The 17,525-nt window shown below is 37.0% G+C and overlaps 2 protein-coding genes across 2 annotated transcripts; one reads left to right on the plus strand and one right to left on the minus strand.

Moving 5' to 3' along the window:
* Positions 1 to 1,414: 1,414 nt before the first annotated feature.
* Positions 1,415 to 4,548, minus strand: LOC116308666 (small ribosomal subunit protein uS7). Its single transcript, XM_031719141.2, has 5 exons — positions 4,393 to 4,548; positions 3,919 to 4,005; positions 3,205 to 3,327; positions 1,865 to 2,092; positions 1,415 to 1,547 (listed from the first exon to the last, which is right to left on the minus strand). Exons 1-5 carry the CDS (start codon positions 4,540 to 4,542, stop codon positions 1,479 to 1,481), a joined length of 657 nt encoding a protein of 218 aa, XP_031575001.2. The 5' UTR covers positions 4,543 to 4,548; the 3' UTR covers positions 1,415 to 1,478.
* Positions 4,549 to 5,897: 1,349 nt separating this feature from the next.
* Positions 5,898 to 16,704, plus strand: LOC116308665 (flotillin-1). The gene is made up of 14 exons (XM_031719140.2): positions 5,898 to 6,050; positions 6,177 to 6,252; positions 6,835 to 6,925; positions 9,950 to 10,093; positions 10,296 to 10,340; positions 10,952 to 11,026; positions 11,101 to 11,196; positions 11,606 to 11,725; positions 13,119 to 13,238; positions 13,940 to 14,034; positions 14,115 to 14,160; positions 14,842 to 14,979; positions 15,249 to 15,413; positions 15,831 to 16,704. The coding sequence occupies exons 1-14, from the start codon at positions 6,002 to 6,004 to the stop codon at positions 15,855 to 15,857; spliced, it is 1,287 nt and encodes a 428-aa protein (XP_031575000.1). The 5' UTR covers positions 5,898 to 6,001; the 3' UTR covers positions 15,858 to 16,704.
* The last annotated feature ends 821 nt before the right edge of the window (positions 16,705 to 17,525 follow it).

Consider the following 17,525-nt stretch of genomic DNA (forward strand, 5'->3'; position numbering starts at 1 on the left):
ATTTTCCAAGTAATTATTTGAATGACCAAATTGACATTTTTCAGTTATTAATTTATTTCCCACCTAAAAGAAAATTAAGTTCCCAAGCTTTTTTTAAATCAAAAAAATGAAAATTTTCCTAGTGTTTCCTAATAGACCCATTCTTGTACCCAGTCCCTTCTTATCAAAAAGTCGATTTTTCGTTAGAAAGCTGAGAAAGGCTTTGGGTTTGAGAATGGAAACAAACCCTTCTCAAAAATTATGGATGCAAGACTAATTTAAAGATACAAAAGAAATCACCTTTTTTGTCTACATAATTTCATTTCTTTTATATTTCCATGTTAGCCTCGCAACCAAGATCCTTTTGAGAAGGGTTTTTTTTTCAAAATTTCTCACCAGAGATATATAACATTCTTCCTGGATTATGATCGAGTCTTGTATATATCAATGATGAGTGAAGGACAGGACAACAACAAAAACGTTTTTTGTAGTTGCACAATTTTTGGGTTGTATGAAAAAGCATTGATATTATTTTGGAGTAATCAATAGGTGTTCCCCTGAATATATAAATTATTTTTTGGATAGTTATTAGCTATGATTGTAATTATGACAATGGTATTTTGATGCATTTTTTAGGGAAGTTCTAACCACTTTAAATGGCAATCCCCTCTCTCCGCACTTCAACATAACTAACCAACATAACATACTGTAAGAAGAAATAAAAGAACTCAAAGCATTAAGAAACCCTGGCAGTGACCAAACAAGTGCACAGGGCTTAAATTAACTGCTGGACGGCATCAGACAATGTTTGCGCAGCATTGAAACTTCTTCAAATCTTCGCCTTGCCTTTCATTTTGACCTGTATAATAGACTCACCTCATATTAAAAGGAACAAAAATCCTATAACTATCAAAATTTGATCAAGATTATCTTTTAAGATAAACTTATCCCCAAAAACAATCGACTTCACACAAACCATAAAAACGTGATTTGAGCAATTCTTTACTGAAATGGAGGGTTTTAGTGTAACCCAAACACTGCAGTTCAAATATCAATGTTTTCAAAAGACATCTTCGTTCATTTTGCATATTCCATTTGATTGAATCTAGATACACTCATTTGAAAAAAAATTCTGTTGGGTTCAAAAGAAAGAACATAGAAGCTGAGACTGACACGGCACGTGGAAACTAAGCTACCCGTAATATTATAGATGTACCTAGTGATATTACTAATGGAATTTTCATAAATTGTTGCTCTGACAGAAAGGACGTTTTATAATGACTGTGTATCTCACATGAATACAACAAAGGATAATTATATAAATTCCCAAAATATTGTTTGGTCTCAGCTGCTACCTTGTATATTTTGAACCTAATAATGATTTTTCAATCAAGTGCATATATTATATATCTACACATAAGAAGTAAACGTCAAATCAGAAGAGACAATTTCTCAGCAGCTCTTTATTGTTATGCTGTAAAATTATTACACATATTTTCTTAACGGTTGGACTTGGCTACACGCTCCAATTCATCTTTCTTCTTGATGGCATAAGAGTTAGATGATCCCTGAACCAGAAAAAAATGACTGTTAGTACCAGAAAAACTAGGGTGTGGTGACAGGATGTAAAAAATACCATAATCCAAAAAGTTTAAAGTTTGAAAAAAATTTTCTACAGTGTTTGATCAAATAAAAACATTTAAAAAAATTATTTTGAAAATGACTAAGCCAATATGTATTCCCTAAATATCAGTAAGTACTAGACAAGTGACAAGCACAGTCTACAGGTGACATAGATGCACACAAACACAAAATTTGGCAAGATATTCAAAGACTGAAAAACTCAAATTTATTGAACCAAAAAAAATGCAAAATTAATACAAACCTTGGCAGCATTGATCAGTTCATCAGCCAAACATTCAGCAATAGATTTGATGTTCCTGAAAGCAGCTTCCCTAGCTCCTGTACACAGAAGCCAGATGGCTTGGTTCACACGTCGGAGAGGAGACACGTCAACAGCCTGTCTACGAACAGTACCGGCACGTCCAATACGGGTGGAATCCTCACGAGGTCCACTGTTGATGATAGCATTTACAAGGACCTGAAGAGGGTTCTAAAAAGAATGTGTACAACTGTGATTAGTGCTTGATTCTTATGATTCTTGATATAAATTATCATTATAACACTGAAGTCAAATCACTAGGAGATAATTCTCAAGGACATAAAAGGTCTAATAATAGAGAAAGCTACATATCAAGAGCTTGATATCATTTTTTCCCAGGAGTTCCCACATCATGCTGCAAACAAGTCTGAGACATAAGGAAAACGAGTGCTCTTAACATGTAATATTTTGTTTAATATATTAAAGGTTGATACAATAACAAAAAATTTAGTTTACTGTAAAGTTATGTGATATCACTTCATTGATGTGGTTTTTGTTCAAGGCTTTATCATACTGATATCGACCCTGAATGTGTAATAGAAGGCTCTTTGCATATGGTTCAAATTCCAGCCATTAATCAAAGTGTGGTAGGGATAGCACAAAAAGACATGTTTAAAGTGCCTATCACCCTTCTGACGATATTCTCAGTAGTGATTCTACATGGGGTAAGATGTTGAATAACCCGAAAAAATTACATAGTTTGAGTGCGGCATCTTGAAGTTATAAAGGTTTTTCCACGCCATATGCTAATACTGTGACGTATGAGGAGTAATCATTTAACATACAAAACACTACTGGTACAGATAAATTAAATTTGAAATACGTCATTGTTTTCCCCATTGCTCTTATAGAAATGAATGCAAGTTAGTTTTCCCATAGAAGCCGGTGTTTCGAATTACGAGGAACAACAAATAACCATAAATGCCTCCTCATACGTCACAGCATTAGCATATGACATGAAAAAACCTTCATAGCTTCAAGAAGCCGCACTCAAACTATGTAATTTTTTCGGGTTATTCAACATCTTACCACATGTAGAATCAATACTGAGAATATTGTCAGAAGGGTAATAGGCACTTTAAATATTTCAGGGAAAATAAACTAATCATCCAAATACACTGTAGTTTCTATGCATGTAAAAAACACTCAGAGTGAACAATGAGTGTTTGGCTGCATTCTCACACAGGATTTACATAATGCACACTCTTCTATTTACACAGGAATGATCAGTTATTGTCAACCATTAGACATCCATTAGGGTGTCAAAACAAATACTTAATTACCTCTCCTGTCAGAAGATGAATGATTTCAAAAGAATGTTTGAGAATCCTGACTGTCATGAGTTTCTTGCCATTGTTACGCCCATGCATCATCATGGAGTTGGTGATACGCTCAACAATAGGGCACTGAAAACACAAACAATGTATGTCATACATTCATCATCATTATCTAGGGATAAAGGTTGTTCTTTGGTATTCTTAGTGAAAGTACATTTTTATTTCAGTACTTAATATATCCCCAAGACATCTTGGTTTCTAGCTCTATCAATCCAAATTATTATTTAGATTACTGTTTATTTGATGAGCAGGACCCAAAAAATGCCTAACAACATGCTAATGCTGGAGTTGTCAGTCTTGCAAAATAAGACATTTTAGCAATTCTGATGCCATAAGGAAAAATTGGGTTGATTTGACATTGCAATGCATTGTGGGACTGTTTTGGGGACGAAATAGATTCCAACTCAACCCAGTTTCTCCCTAATCCTTGGAATGGCTAATAGCAATCTATGTATAAAAGGGGACATTGGTACCCTGTGGACAAATTACAGAAATTTAGCTCTGGGAATCCTTTGAAATTTAATGGATCATTTTTGAAACAAAATGATATAAAATATTCTCTACGTAACCAAGGCTAACCCTGAGCAGAAAGAATATAAAACTAGATCGTTATTCATAATCTTAAAATTCCAAGCATTCTTGCATGGACGTTCTTCATACCTGAGCTTTTCTGAATCTCTTGGCAGCATAACGACCAGCTGTGTGGGGAAGGTATGTAGAATACTTTTCTTTGACGGCAATGTAGTCCTATAAGTGCAAAATATTTTACAATTTAACTCTTATCTTTGTTCCTAGTAGTTAAGGTCCATTATTACAAAGGTATCTCATTAGGGTAACACTGACAAGAAGAGGGCTTAAAGTTTTGGCTTGTCAGTTGCTGGTCATAAGTACTTGCCAAATTCGCTTTAGCTTGGTCATACCTCATTTCCGGCTCAACATAACTGGTGAAAAAGACCTGCGAGGCAGAGATTTCAACATACAGGTTCCAATTCTGGCCAGGCATTTTCAGATGACTGATCGTTATTTTTATCCCTGCAAGACTTATTCCTCTGGCTAACTGAAAGTTTTTCTTATGAACTACATGTAGTAATGCATCTGGGCCTAATGATTCACTGATTGTAGTTGAATACTTACAGTTAAGCTGATGTCACTGACTTGAACATCTTCAGTGCTCCATTTACCAAACAGTTTGATATCTGGTACTTCTGGTGCTACAACAGCAGGAGTGTCATCTGATTCTCCCCAGTCATCAGCCATGATGGAGACCTGAAGAAAAATAGCCATGTTAATATCATGTAGCCCTGCTTTTTCTGCACAGTATGGAGTATAAAATATTTGCTTTCCTAATCACAGAAAGATTGTTGCTCCTTTAAGAAATAGTAAAATTTAAACAGGAATTATATGGGCCTGAGGGTGAGCATGTTTCATTTACTGCAGCAGCACTATACTTTGTACTTCAATGAGTTCTTTCAATTGTGCTCTTCACAGCTAACCATTTACGTATAGACACTTCACTTTTGATATTGTTACATCAATGTAAAAATCCTTCCCATCAAAACATCAAAGTGAAGCACCAATACCTAATTGGGTAGTGGTAAGGAGAACAATTCAAAGTGACCAAAAGATGACAAAAAGGAATAAAAAACTTGTGGACGAGTTCACGTTAAGTCCAGTTTTTAAGGCTGGCATCCTCATCAATATTTCATCATGCTCCTCGTGGCCGCTCCAAGCACAGGCAGCCCAACAAAAGTGGAGCGGTTAAAGGGGCCAGCGTCTGGACTAACCACCACCTAATAGAATCTCATTAATGGGCAGTGTGTCATTAAGGACATATGCTGTTGTATGCAATCAATAGAAGTAAACTTAATCATAAGGCATCTAAGACACTTTCTCATGTCTTAATTCTAAGTGCATGCTCATGCTTGTGATCTTATAAAAAGCCTCTGCTTTGCATTGCTTTCTGACAGTGTGTCAAGCTCAATGTCTAGAAGCAAGCAGTGATTTGGTGCAGTAATAAACCATGCAAACCATTAGTACAGAAACTTAACAAGATCAAATGTGAGAAGACCCCAACAAAACCTGACACCACATGGAATAGGCAAACCAAAGCCAATAGCCATGACTTTGTACTCATTATTAGCTATTTTGGTGCTTCTAGGAGAAAGCATTACTACAAATATTCATGGGACGGGTTTTTTGGGGATACTAACTCATACCTAGCGAAGTTTTATCCAATTTTGGTCAAGAACTACCCTAAATTTTAATGCGAAAAGGAAAAAGATTTGCCGGTTTGAACGGGACCACATTTCAATACCCTCAACAAACACACAAAATAATCAATGTTAATAACTCAACCAACAACAATCCTTGACACTGTAAGAAAGAGAGATATCTAATGAAGCTAACAAACTCAGAGCTATACTTGAAAGCCCTTTTTTAGTGCTTAAATTACGGTTAAAGTTGAATCGATTATTTCATCCGCCATCTTACCTGAACAGTACGTGTAAGAGAAAGAACGAAGCTTCGGCACGTGGGTATCATAAACGGGGTGGACCCGAACTACTTCGAGAAATCAGGGCGATATCCGATAAATTATCGACTGCAAAACGAAGATTGATCGACAAGCTTGGGGTGTGGGAGGAGAGGTCACGTGACAAGAGGGTCAGCCATATTTGTGGTGTAACAAAAACAAGTGCATCGCTGTGTCAACCGGAATTTTAGCTGCAGTTTTTCCCGGTAAAAAATGGTGTTTTTCGAGACTTGTGGACCCAACGAGGCTATGGTGGTCTCAGGTGAGGTTTGATCTTGTGTTTAAGCTGTTTTGCGGGGAATAATCATCGTTTAATTGTAGATTTGAAATGGACTAGAAAATCGTGAAACCAACATGTTGATTAATCTTTCGTCTTTCTTTCATTCAGGGATGTGTCATACGAGGCCAGCTCTGGTCACAGGTGGTCGGATTTTTGTCTGGCCTATTTGCCAGAAGTTACAGAAGTAAGTTGCCTGTCCTTCCTAAGCAGTTTTCATTCAATGTTTCCAAGTTCTTAGAGTGAGTTATGAAGGGATGGTAACGCCTTCTGAACAACAAATATGCCAGGGCTTTGCATGAACAGATGTTTTGATCGGTAATCCTCGTGTGCTTAGTTGTTAAAATTGAATTTCTAGTTCGTTTTTATACGTTTCGGTCTTATGTAAAACTCGTAGAATAAAAATGCTTATTTTCCGATAATGTGTGTGCTAATTCTCATGTTAAACATATAGTAATTGTGCTGAAGTGCTTCTGTATGTGCTGTGATGTCATAATAACCAAAATAAGCTGTCGTATCGTCACATTTCTTTGTTCGTTCGTTAGTATTTTCTTCTTTGATAGTAAGCTTAGTTTTCTAACAGTAGTAATCATTTGTTTCATATTAAATATTTATATATTTTATAACAGCTAAGTTAAGATTTTGACTTCGTTTTGAGATCGAATAAACCATGGGTCATCACTGTCAACGCAGATATTTCTGCTCAAATCAATACGTTATATAATTTGGTGTATGCTTGACTTCATGTGTTACTTATATACCTCTTCAGGATATCTTTAAACACAATGACCCTCAATGTTGAATCACCAAAAGTTTACACCAGACATGGAGTACCTATATCAGTTACTGGGATTGCACAGGTGAATTACAGTCAATGTTTTTTTCTTATCTATGCACATTCTCTACATTACGGATGACTTTTGCAAATAACTTGCTTTTAAGGCTAAGGCTGTTCAGCTATGAGCCTTTAGTCTAAAAGCACAGTGGTATTTACTGAATGAGAAAAGGGACTTTAAGGTATAGGTACTTCACTTTGATGTACCGATATCATTACATTGATCTACAAACTCACTTATCAATGCATCAAAGTGAAGCATAGATACCTAATTGGTTGGCCATAAAGAGCATAATTAGAATTTGTCAAAATCTGTACTGAAACCACAATCTACATTATAAAAAAGTAAATTCGAAGTCAAAATGCATGGTTTCACTATTGAACAATGAGAGGATGATACACTGAGTATAGATTCAAGAATGAGTTGAATTTTATTGGCGTAGTGCTCTACACTAGTCAGCCATTCATGCACATACATACTCATATACTTTATTACTTTTAAGTAAAAGCTGTTGTTTATTATCAAACAAAAAGCCTGGAACTAAGAATATTAATATTGACCTACAACCAAAATGTTCACTGATTGGCAAGTTTGTTCTGGATGAGCGTACATTAAGCGAACTAACCTGGAAAGTTTTACAAGAAAATCAAGAATCTTACTTCAAAGCTTTTTGAGTGTAACCTTCTCGACATATTGTCAGTTATGGAAATGCAGTTTAAAAAAGATAAAATAAAATTTATGATGAATTCCAAAGTAACAAAGACACTTTTGAGATTTTTTATAGAGCCGACATGTTTTGTCAGTGACTTCGTCCATTTCCAGAAAAGAATGAAGTTACAAACCGTGTTGATAATTATTAACATATGTACAAATCCTCGGAAACCCAGGGGTAATGTTCTGTCGCTCGTTTCTCACTCCCAGAAAAAGTACCCCTGGGCATGAAGTCTGATCCGTTACGGCTTTTTCGGGAACATGTTTGTTTATGTATACTTGATGCAAGGGCACTAGGACACCGAATGTCATTGGATTTCTATAGGTTTTTTTTTTTCCTTTCGATTGTTTGAATTAAATCAACGTTATACTTGTTTACTTATCTTGCGTCCGTGTTCCTTCGTTCGCTGTTGTAATGCAGACGTTTTCATTCCAAAGGTCAAATGGTTTGAATAGCCTATGAGCGTTACTTCTTTAACGGCCGTTCCGTACTTGACTCTGTTTGTACTATACCAACAACAACACGACCACTTGATGCTCCTTACGTCAGTAATATTCAACCGTCCAGAGTTAATATGGTTAATCAAATCCACCTTAAGTTTCATATAGAGCACCGGGGTAGGCTACTAGCCTGCTTGCCATTGTTCTCTCGTCTACTCGCTTAATCCAATTATTTTGAAAGGTCGGGTGGCAGTGTGTTTACACAGCAATGACAGATGCAGCACCAACGCTAGTGTACGAACCACTGCCGAGCCTAGACGGGGGTAACACGATCTCCCTCGGCCCTCACTCGGACCCGAATGCTAGTAATTCGAACCCTAAGACGTGACTACCCGATTACGGCCTCTATAACTTAACACGGTACAGGAGTTAGAGATTTAAGTACCATCGATGAATGACAACGCACTATTACCACACACACTAAAATCCCCACTCTCATGCGACAATTTTTACTCAAAGAAACTTCCCCCTTTTGTATCATCAACTACAATAAAGGAAATTTTTTAGGATATTTTGTAATGGTAAACTAATCTTTATTTGTTTACTTACTTGTACACGTCCAGTCAACGTGAGCATGACCTAAAATGACCTACTGGTCGATATTGATATTTTTGAACTGTAACTGTCTGATCGTTGAGGTAGAAAAGTTACATTTCATTTCGTAAACAGTACCCTGGGTTCAAGATATACTTTTCTCTAACTGCATTCTAATATTCTAAGGATAGTTAGAAAACTCATTAATCATTCATGAAGAAAACACAATAGAAATCATGACCATGAAGGTGATTTTAAATCGGATAAAGATTCGTCTTCATTTGCATAAACTTTAACTTGGATTTTCTCTATCAAACTTGGTTCAATTCGTAAAGAATTCGGTACAATATGAGAACATACATCTGGAGTTTTCTAAGCCGTTTAATAATCTCGCAGATCGTGTTTTATCGGGTCTAAAACCACTCGGCTACGCCTCGTGTTTTATACCCGATAAAACACTCCTCGTTTATTAAACAGTACTTAGTAACTTTCTTTGCAATTGAAGCGAAAATTTTACTCATGCCGAAAATACTACTAATGCCGAGGGAGATCGTGTTACCCCTGTCTAGGCTCGGCAGTGGTTCGTACACTAGCGTTGGTGCTGCATCTGTCATTGCTGTGTAAACACACTGCCACCCGACCTTTCAAAATAATTGGATTAAGTGAGTAGACGAGAGAACAATGGCAAGCAGGCTAGTAGCCTACCCCGGGGCTCTATATGAAACTTAAGGTGGATTTGATTAACCATATTAACTCTGGACGGTTGAATATTACTGACGTAAGGAGCATCGCGCGGTTGCGTTGTTGTTGGTATAGTACAAACAGAGTCAAGTACGGAACGGCCGTTAAAGAAGTAACGCTCATAGGCTATTCAAACCGTTTGACCTTTGGAATGAAAACGTCTGCATTACAACAGCGAACGAAGGAACACGGACGCAAGATAAGTAAACAAGTATAACGTTGATTTAATTCAAATAATCGAAAGGAAAAAAAAAAACCTATAGAAATCCAATGACATTCGGTGTCCTAGTGCCCTTGCTTGATGCTTATTGGTGGACCACAGTGGGTCAACCAAACAGGAAATAGATTAATTCCTTCTTCCAGAACAAGCTATAACAGACTTTGTGTCCAGTGGTATTTTTTCTGGGAGCAAGAAATAAGTGACAGAATCTTACCCCTGGGTTTATGGAGATATATTAATACAAGGCTGAAGAACAACATAAAAATGTGTAGTTTCTATTTTATTTGTTTTTAAAATATGGATTATTACTAAACTGTATCGTTTTTGATTGAATCAAACAGATCAAGATTCAAGGACAGAACCAAGAGATGCTTCATGCGGCATGTCAGCAGTTCCTTGGCAAGTCTACAGAACAAATGAGACACATTGCTTTGGAGACACTTGAGGGTCATCAGCGTGCTATTATGGGCACAATGACAGTTGAGGTACTTATAATATGTAGTACATGTACATGATCAATTGTCTTTTTTTTACTTTATTTATTCTTTTCATATGAGTTTTCAGTTCTATTGATGATCTTAATAAGAAGCATTTTAAGTTATTAATTTACCTATTAACTTATTAAAAGTACTGTGCTCCCTTAGTCAGTGTCAACAATAAATAATGTAAAACTCTTTGTTCTTTCAGGAAATCTACAGAGATCGTAAAAAGTTCTCAAAGAGTGTGTTTGAGGTAAAACAAGTTAGCAATAGTTGTCATAAGTTTAAAACATAGTTTTTTAGTAATATATCCTCACTGAATGCTCATTATCATGTCGCAGTAATTAAGTTATGGGGCATTATCCGGGACTGTTGTGATATGGACTGATAAACAGCAAGGCCACCACCACCATGCCTACTGTAGGGGAGGAGGGTGGGGCAAAATTCTGCTTCCGAAGCATGTACATAAACATAAATTATACTATATGTTAAGTGTATGCTACATCGAGTGTATAAGCAGATTAAAAAATCTGCCTCAGTTGGGTTCTTGCTTATACACTCAATGTAGCATACACTTAACATATAGATCTTTACCAAGTGACAAAAACACATTTCATTAATTCATAAATTCATTAACTTATTAATAGCCACTTTGTGGAAGAATGCACCATTAACTCCCATTTTTATTATTCATTATAATTTATTTATAAGAGTCAAGCCTTGTTTGCATAAAGTAGTAAATGTAGTGGTAGTGAATGTGAGTGAAAGCAGGCCCACATCATGAAGCCAAAACTACCAAAATGATAAGCTTGCTCTAACAAATAAAATATTATTATTATTATTTATTATTATTATTATAAATAGGTTGCCTCATCAGATCTTGTGAACATGGGAATCAGCATCGTCAGTTACACAATCAAGGACATCCGGGATGATGAGGTTTGATGCGGATGTTTTTATGGGGATCCTGTGTCAATTAGTTTATAATGAAATGTTCACTTCCATTCTGCCAGGGTTATCTCCATGCTCTAGGTATGGCTAGAACTGCTCAGGTCAAGAGAGATGCTCGTATTGGTGAAGCTGAGGCTCACAGAGACTCAGGAACAAAGGTAAAGCTATAGTTATTGACCCAATACAATGTTTTCCCATTAAAACTGTGTTTTATATTCCCTTTAGAATGAATTTTTATATTTTGGTTCTCAACCATGCTTTTTGTTTCGTCTAATTTAATGCATGATTGTGATCAAAAGTAGAACTGATACACGATTGGAATGACAGTAGATTGGGTCCCTAATTAAAAAAACCCATTAACATTGTAATAAGATTAAGATAATTTTCCTTACTCTCTTCAATACGAAAGAAATGCCACAAGTCCCATTATAAAAAACGTGATTTCTTTTGTATTTTCATAATTACCCTTGCATCCAAGATACTTATGAGAAGGTTGATTATTGTAGTTAATACATGTATAAGGATTTAGTACTTGATAATATTTTCCTGTTTTTATGTTATTTTTAGGAAGCACTTGCTGAAGAAGCAAAAATGAAGGCAAAATATGAGAATGATACTGAGATTGCCAAAGCTAAGAGAGACTTTGAGTTGAAGAAAGCTGGTTATGATATTGAAGTCCAAACAAAGGTATGACAATATATGAAAATATGAGAATATTTTATAAGTAATATTTCATTTCCGTAGTGGGTACTGTAGGTGACATATCAAAGATTTCCCATTTTTTGGGGGTGGAAGGGATACTTGGATGTGTGGGGGGAGGGGGGGGAAGGGGGCAGGGGGGACCTTTCAACCTTCCGTCGTCTGTCCTGAAAACAGATCATGCAAATTAAAACCTGCAACTGGAAGAGAGGTCCAAGAAAGGGTCGAGGAATTTTCATTCAACACTGTTCTATGACAAACATGCACTGAGAGGCTTTTAGGTTTACACCCCCCCCCCCCCCCCCCTCCCCACACACACACACACCTCTTGTGAATCTAAGGAAAGTAATTATTCATGAAACCAAGCCCCAATTTAAAAGCCGTAATTTTGTTTGGTCATAATTTACATCAGCTCTCATAACTGAACTGGTTGATCATTTGACCAGTGTGGCCCTGCTCATGCTCTCTAATAAAACCTTCAGAAAAAGTCTTGTGATGGGGGCCAGAAAAACCTATCCGGCACTGCTTGTTTAGTCGTGCTGTATTTATCAGTTTAAACAGGAGTTTTCATTCTTTTTTTATCTACAAAATTTGGGTCATGATAAAATGCTGATAGACTGAGTTAGGTTTGGCCAGATGGGGAAATCTTTTGCTCTTGGTCATTCGTCCAAACCTCACTGCACTTGGTTATTATAGCATGACCTTGAGCCAAATATTTTTCTGCCAGCCCTCCTACTCATTCATTGAGTACAGTCATCTCTCACCTTGCGCACACCCTGCTATTAAGGGCAGGAGCAAAAACTCTGGCAAAAAATACTGAAAAAGAAATGATCATAATTAAATCTCACTATTGCAGATGCTCGCTGTTACAAGTTAGTAATGGTCCTGAGGGTGTCCGCTGTAGTGAGAGTTGACTGTAAATAATAATTGCACAGTTGTATCCAAGATAGGATGAAGCTGTCTTTAATCTGATCCTCCCTTTAAAAACATTCGTAGATTTGCCACTGACATAATGACCTGTCATATCTATCTGGTCTAAAGCAGGAAATATACACCATGATTTGTCGGCCTCATTCATCAGGCAGACGTGATTGTGAAGCAAATCGTGAGTGTAGGTTAGAGACCAATTAAAGCCCGATTTGAAAAGTTAAATCAGCCTGATTCACAACATCTGTGTGACTGTCACAGATTTTATGATATCGGCCTGATTTTTCACACAGCACAGTAGGACATTCAAATCAGGCTTGGAATGGACACTAAATTTGCCCACTATTTGCTTCGCGATACGTTCTGGTAAAGAATCTGGCAGACAAATCGCGGCGAGTAGACGGGCCTTAATATTTGTGTTCATATCTTAATGTGGCTGCAATCTTTTTTTTAGAGCGCCCAATCCCAGCTTGCTTATAATCTTCAAGCTGCTATAACCAAACAGAAGATCCAAGAGGAGGACATGCAAATTAAAGTTATTGAGAGAGGCCAACAAATTAAAGTTCAGGAACAGGTACTGAATGGAACCAAATAGATAAGAAACTTTATAATATTATTATTGTTATTTGAGTTCTCTTGAGAGAGTGACACTTAAAAGGGACAACTGCAGTAAGCACTTAAAGTGGCAATTGGACGAAAATTGCTCCAAAATTTCTGTGACCCTCGGTCTAACATCCCTATTCCTAAATGAGAACTGCCATTTTACGTGGTCATCAAAGCCATGTGAAGGTCTAACTATGACAGATATTTATAGAGCATAGGAAGCACGACAGCATCTTCTTTTTACTAGATATTTTAAGGCCATGGGTGTTGGTGTGGCTGCAGCTTGAACCAGAAAAACTGGAAATTCCAGTTTGAAAAACAAATGCTACACTGTATGTGTCATTCTGACCAGAAAGTTCCGGAAAGCTCGGTCTTCCGATGTAGGTAATCTAATTGTCCCGCTCTTTTGGTTCTTCTGGTAGACTCTCATCCCGGTGAAAATCATCTATTAAGTTTTGTATTGTTCACAAGTTTGATTGAGTTTTCTAAGAATAACAAGACCTGATATTTCTAATCCTATCACACTAGAATAACCGGCAGATAGGTTGCCTTCAAACAATTGTTTTTCAAGCATTTAGGTCAATGCAATAAAGGTATAAAAACTGATGCAAATGCAAAGATTGCTTAAAGGCAATAGAGTGCAACACTAATATTTGCAATTGTGCTTGTTAGGAAATTTCTCGACGTGAGAGAGAACTAGAGGCCACTATCAGACAACCAGCTGAAGCTGAGAAGTACAGGCTTGAAAAAATTGCTGAAGCTAACAAGTATGTAGCAAGATGCAATTTCATACTTACTTTAAACAAAGCCGAGGCGAATCACTAAGCTGTGAGTTCTTTGATTCCAGAAATCGTATTGTTCTTGAAGCAGAAGCTAATGCCGAGGCTATCAAGGTAAGTGCCTTGTTCTGGAAGCATGATACAAGGGTTATATTCTCTATATCTTCAACTGTGTTGATTTTAACATATTTCTTAGTCTTAATTGTATGTTTCATCTGATTTGATTTATCTTTAGAAAATTATATCTAATGTTGCATTGTTTGCTGGGGCTAAGTTGTTTGATCCGCAGGATTCATTCTCTAAGTTGCATCCTCTATATTTTAATATTGCATTGTAATATAACATATTATATTAGAGCGGTTTTCGTATGAGTGCGAAACGATACGACAGATTCCAAATTTGTAGCCGTATAGAGGCTTTGCATCATCAGGCGATGGAAGCCATGACAAGAGGCAGGAACAATTGAATTTAGTCTAATGTGATTTGCATGAGAAAGAATACAGTTTCTCAGGGGAGAACGACTCTATTGTTGTGCCTCCTGTCATGGCTGCTATCACGTGATGGTGCAAGGACTCCATTGTAACCGTACCGTGTTTTACCGTAACCGTATCGTCTAAGTGTTGTGAATGGATGAAGTGCTGCAAAACAATGTAAAGCCATTTCAATGTCACGTCGTGTTGTACCATGTACGTGCTGTAAGCTATTACCGTGTGCGGTTTCCCATTCGTGAGAAAACAGTTCTCCTGTGAAGACTGTAGTTTTTCCGGAATCAACCTTGTGATTTCTTGTGTATAGATGAAAGGAGAAGCAGAAGCCTTTGCTATTGAAGCCAAGGCTAAAGCAGAAGCAGAACAGATGGCAAAGAAGGCTGATGCTTGGAAAGAATACCGTGAAGCAGCCATTGTTGACATGGTCTTAGAGACGATGCCTAAGGTAAGTAAACACTGGTCTTTTCCGTTTTCATCCTATCATAGAATGAAATACATTTTCTCTCGCATATTTTAGCTTTTTGTGCCAGTAATAATAAGTAAAATGCAACTACTGTTTGGAATACAAATGACGTTTATTCTCATCGTTGTATTATTATTGTTGTTGTTGTTGTTGTGGTTGTTGTTGTTGGTGGTGGTGGTGGTGGTGGTGGTTGTGGTTGTGGTGATGTTGTTGTTGTTATTTATTTATCATTGTCTTTTCCTCTGTCGTAGATTGCTGCTGAGATTGCTGCTCCCATCTCACATTGTAACAAGATCACCATGGTTTCCAATGGGAAGGGAGAAATTGGTGCTAGCAAACTAACTGGTGAAATCTTGGATATTGTTGCCAGGTTACCTAAGGCGGTAGAAAGCCTTACTGGGATTGACATCAGCAAGGTAAGATTGAATACGTATTGTTCTGTCAACCAACACGATAGGAAATACAATACAGTACTTTTCATTTGGTGGTCTGGAAAACCATAATTTCAAGAGGAAAATTGACACCTTAGTTTTGCACCATCTTGAAAAGTAGCGTGTCTTTGCATCGAAGCGAGACGAACGGTGAGCTTGCAATGATAGAGACCTTTTTTAAAACCTTGGACAGTTATTCACATGTCTCTGTAAATGCAAGCTCACCGTTCGTCTCGCTTCGATGCAAAGGCACAGCTACCTTTCCAGATGTCGCCGGGAACTGTGAAGGGGACTATTGACACTCTTAATTTTTGTTCAAGTGGTCCCGGTTAGTGTGAACCCACAGTAACTTAAAATCTCATTGAAAAATTCTCATAGTTTTATTATATTTTTTATTTTCAGGCAATGATGCTAGGAAACCGTGTATAATATTGCTTCTCTCAAATCTCTTAATTATAACAATATTCATAAAATCTTAATCGTTTTCAGAAAATATAACTGCACATGTCACATGACTTCTAGATGTATCCTTAGACTGATTGCATATTCCATGCTGTGATACACGATTTATTGAATACGATTGCTTCTCGTCATTCGTCAAAAATCGTACATTACAAAAGTTGTGTATAACTGTGTAATCTTATAGAAAAAATCAATAGATCTCTTGCAACACGTCGGAATGCAGCTCAATTTGGAGGACATGACAATAGATTTCCAATTCTCTGGAGATTGAAATTCTTTTGTTTTGTCCTCCAAATTGAGCTGCTTTAACTTCGCCTGCAAGGGGTCTATAGAGGTTTTGATCGTTTTCACATAAGTTTTACAACATTTTTTATCAGCCAAAATTCCTAAAATAACTGTTAAAAAATAATTAAGACCTTTATTTACATCGTGATACGGGGATTCGTTGCCGAGTCTCCGTACCTAAAGCTATCGTTTGCATTGGCGAGTAAAGCTTGCTGTATAGGCAAAAGCCTCCGAGAAAAGGGGCTTTAGAATAGTGAAATATGACGAAGACGATTCTCTCGTAGCTTTTATTGCCCATAGATATTATACCAACGTATCTTATCCATATGTAACATTTGCAGACTGTGCACAGAAGCGAGTTTCTCAGTGGGTCAGTACTAAATGGTAAATAATCAGTTGAGAATGATTTATGGAAAGCTTTTTTTCTCACCATCAGTTAAACTAATGTAGACACGACTATGGTCACTGGAGGAGTTTGTAAATTCTATTGCGAAAGTTGAATTAAAGTCGTGTGGCTGTATTACGTAAAGTTATGTGTGCTACTGCGCAATGGTTTCTCATCCAAACGACACACTTTTTACTCAAATGGTTTCCCATCCAAACGACCCTGTTTTCACTCTATTCCTTACCCTCTAATTTAATCACCTCAAATTTTTCGTTTTCTTCCAGTATTCAGCAGCAGCGCGTCGAAAGACTTTTCTTGCTTGCCTCATGACCGTCGATATAATGAAAATGCAAATGCCAAAGTCCAGTTCTTTCTATAAAATCCAATCTAAAGCACCCTTGTTACAGTTGTTTATCTTGTATTGAATTTGCATGGCCTTCAATGTCGTTCTCTTAGCAGAATTTCTTTACAGTCTGAATGAGTATTGCGGATGTTTTCTTAACACATAATCCGCCTCGGCAAATTTTTTCAATCCGGCCCAAAAATGTCAGAGATATCAAACTTAAACTTTGGCATTAAAGATCACGAAAAACTATTTTGTGTTATGAACATTTTCTTCGTCTGATTCGTTTGACTCGGCCATGCTAGCGTTCCGCTCAACAGTCGTTGAAAAATGAGATACGAATGACGTATAGTATAGACGCCAATTGCAATGCGGTGTGTGATATACTAAAGTTGCACTCTATTGCCTTCAAACAATTTGGGTCAATACATAATGAAATGCAACGACTGGCGGCACGGCAAAAATTTGTCTCCCTGCCACACCCTAATTCGTCCACTGTCACGCCTACTTTTGTTACGTGTATTACAGTGAATACCTTACTGGCAGTATGCTAGATCCGAGAAAGTGACAAAAGTAGGCGTGTCAGTATACGAATTAGGGTGTAGTAGCGAGACAAATTTTT

This window comes from Actinia tenebrosa, unplaced genomic scaffold (assembly GCF_029948245.1).
Source record: "Actinia tenebrosa isolate PJP-AT-01 unplaced genomic scaffold, QUT_ActTen_1.0 PGA_scaffold9__36_contigs__length_13948895, whole genome shotgun sequence".
NCBI lineage: Eukaryota > Metazoa > Cnidaria > Anthozoa > Actiniaria > Actiniidae > Actinia > Actinia tenebrosa.